Source organism: Corticium candelabrum, chromosome 10, assembly GCF_963422355.1.
Source record: "Corticium candelabrum chromosome 10, ooCorCand1.1, whole genome shotgun sequence".
NCBI lineage: Eukaryota > Metazoa > Porifera > Homoscleromorpha > Homosclerophorida > Plakinidae > Corticium > Corticium candelabrum.
In genome coordinates, this window is record NC_085094.1 from 7,625,270 (window position 1) to 7,627,769 (window position 2,500).

At 41.4% G+C, this 2,500-nt stretch overlaps 1 protein-coding gene across 1 annotated transcript in view; it reads left to right on the top strand.

Moving 5' to 3' along the window:
* Positions 1 to 2,500, top strand: part of LOC134185442 (phosphatidylinositol phosphatase PTPRQ-like) — a 17,075-nt gene that overhangs the window by 6,480 nt on the left and 8,095 nt on the right. The window contains exons 7-8 of the mRNA XM_062653229.1: positions 938 to 1,246; positions 2,379 to 2,500. The exon at positions 2,379 to 2,500 is cut by the window's right edge and continues 175 nt beyond it. Coding sequence (XP_062509213.1) covers positions 938 to 1,246; positions 2,379 to 2,500 — 431 coding nt within the window. The remainder of the gene's footprint in view (positions 1 to 937; positions 1,247 to 2,378) is intronic.

A 2,500-nucleotide genomic window follows, 5' to 3' on the forward strand; every position in this document is an offset into this window, starting at 1 on the left:
ATTTGACAACCAAAGGAGGATGTGTGTTTGGAAGGGGGGACATAACAGTTAATATATTAGATATTGTATATAAATTACTATAAATAATATATACATATATACACAGCCAGATTTGACGACTAAAGGGGGATGTGTGTTTGGAAGGGGAAAGTGTGTTTGGAAGGGGGAAAGTGTGTTTGGAAGGGGGACATAACAGTAAATATATTAGATATTTTATATAAATTATTATAGATAATATATACATAACCGTATTGAAACTGAAGGGGGATATGTGTTAATTTACTCATTGGAAGGGGGGCAGTAGCTGGCTTTGTGAGACTTTACGTTAGTAAGTCGTTACGCTTGAGTTTTGCCTATACTAAATGCATTACATTTAATTATAAAATATAGACAGTATGTAACAATTAATATATTTTATATAAATTCAAAAATTAGTATTTTATGTAAACTATAAAAATATATATATTAGTTATTGCATGGGAAGAAGGGATTATGGATATTGACTTGCATGTTCAGGGCTTTCCCGCAACTAACTAGTGAAGGAAAGTCCGAAGCCACCCAAATCAATCCCTTCCTCTCATGTAACCAGAGACCAATGGTGTATTACTACCACTGTTCACTTGTTGGCTGTAGCAGCCATCTATATGGGCAGTAAACGACCATAGCAATGGTACAGTATGCTTGACAACATACTACAAAAATTAATATTTTGTATATTATTGACTAAATATGTGACTAGTCTTGAAGTTGAGCTAAATTTAAATTTTTTTATTATTTAGATTGATTTATTTAAAATTGGTTTTTGTATCAATTATAAAATTTATATCAATTTTATAAAATTTATATAGATTATCAAATCAATATTAATTATAAAATTTATATCAATTAAGATTTATATCAATTATAACATTTATATCAATTAATGTGTTATGTATAGTTCCCGGGCCTCCTGCTGATGTGAGTGTAACAGCAACAGAACAAGAAACAATTATTGTTACTTGGAATCCACCACATACACCAAATGGCATCATCCGTAAGTACGAGATAAAGAGATCTCGTGTGTCTGTTGGAGACTCGAATGATGCAACAACCGACATCATTTACACGGTTGATGCTACAAAACGTTTTCTTGTCGTCACCAATGCACATGCCAACGAGATGTATGAGGTGATGGTACGTGCTGTTAATGATAGAGGAAACCGAGGAGAGGGAAGTCCTGCAATGCGAGTCACAGCAATATACGTTGGTGAGATTGGTTAATTTAGATTCACACACACACACACACACACACACACACACACACACACACACACACACACACACACACACACACACACACACACACACACACACACACACACACACACACACACACACACACACACACACACACACACTTCACTTCACTTCACTTCACGCTGCATTCATTCCAATGAGAAACGATGCAGGTCAAGGTCACCATAGGCTACATCGGAGGAGTGGATGTTCTCTGACAGCAGAAACGCTCGTGGTTGTGGAGGCCTTGTTGGCGGAATGTGTAGTGACAGTACTGACACTGACTAGTCAGGGACTGACCATGTTGCTGTCTCTGGTGGTTTACAAGGCCGGCATGGTTTACAGCAGTAAAACCACAACCATCAGAGCTGCAGTGTAAAGCAAGCTCTGATGCCGTTTGCCTTGCTTCGCGGCGATGTTTTGACTTAGACTTTGTAGTGAGCTTGGTTTTGAAGGCTGCTGTTTTCTGTTACACACACACACACACACACACACACACACACACACACACACACACACACACACACACACACACACACACACACACACACACACACACACACACACACACACACACACACACACACACACATACACACACACACGCTCGCGTGCACACACACACACATGCACACACACACATGCACACACACTTGCACGCACACACACACACTCGCGTGCACACACACACACACACACACACGCACACGCTCGCACGCACACTCGCACTCACACACACACACACACACACACACACACACACATGCTCGCGTGCACACACACACACACACACATGCTCGCGTGCACACACACACACACACACTCGCCCACACACACACACACACACACACACACACACACACACTCGCATGCACACTTGCACACACACACACACACGCACACACACACACACGCACACACACACACACACACACACACACACACACACACACACACACGCTCGCATGCACACACACACACACACACACACACACACACACACACACACACACACACACACACACACACACACACGCACGCACACAAGTTTGGTTACTAACTAATAGAGGACACTTTCATTATGTTGCTGTCTGATTTGCCAGATCCTGATGAGAGAGCTCCAACAAACGTGGAAATCTCGAATTTGACTTCAACCGGTTTTTTTGTCACGTGGCATGCACCCAACAATACTGACGGTCTAAGCAACTACACGATCATTGTTCGA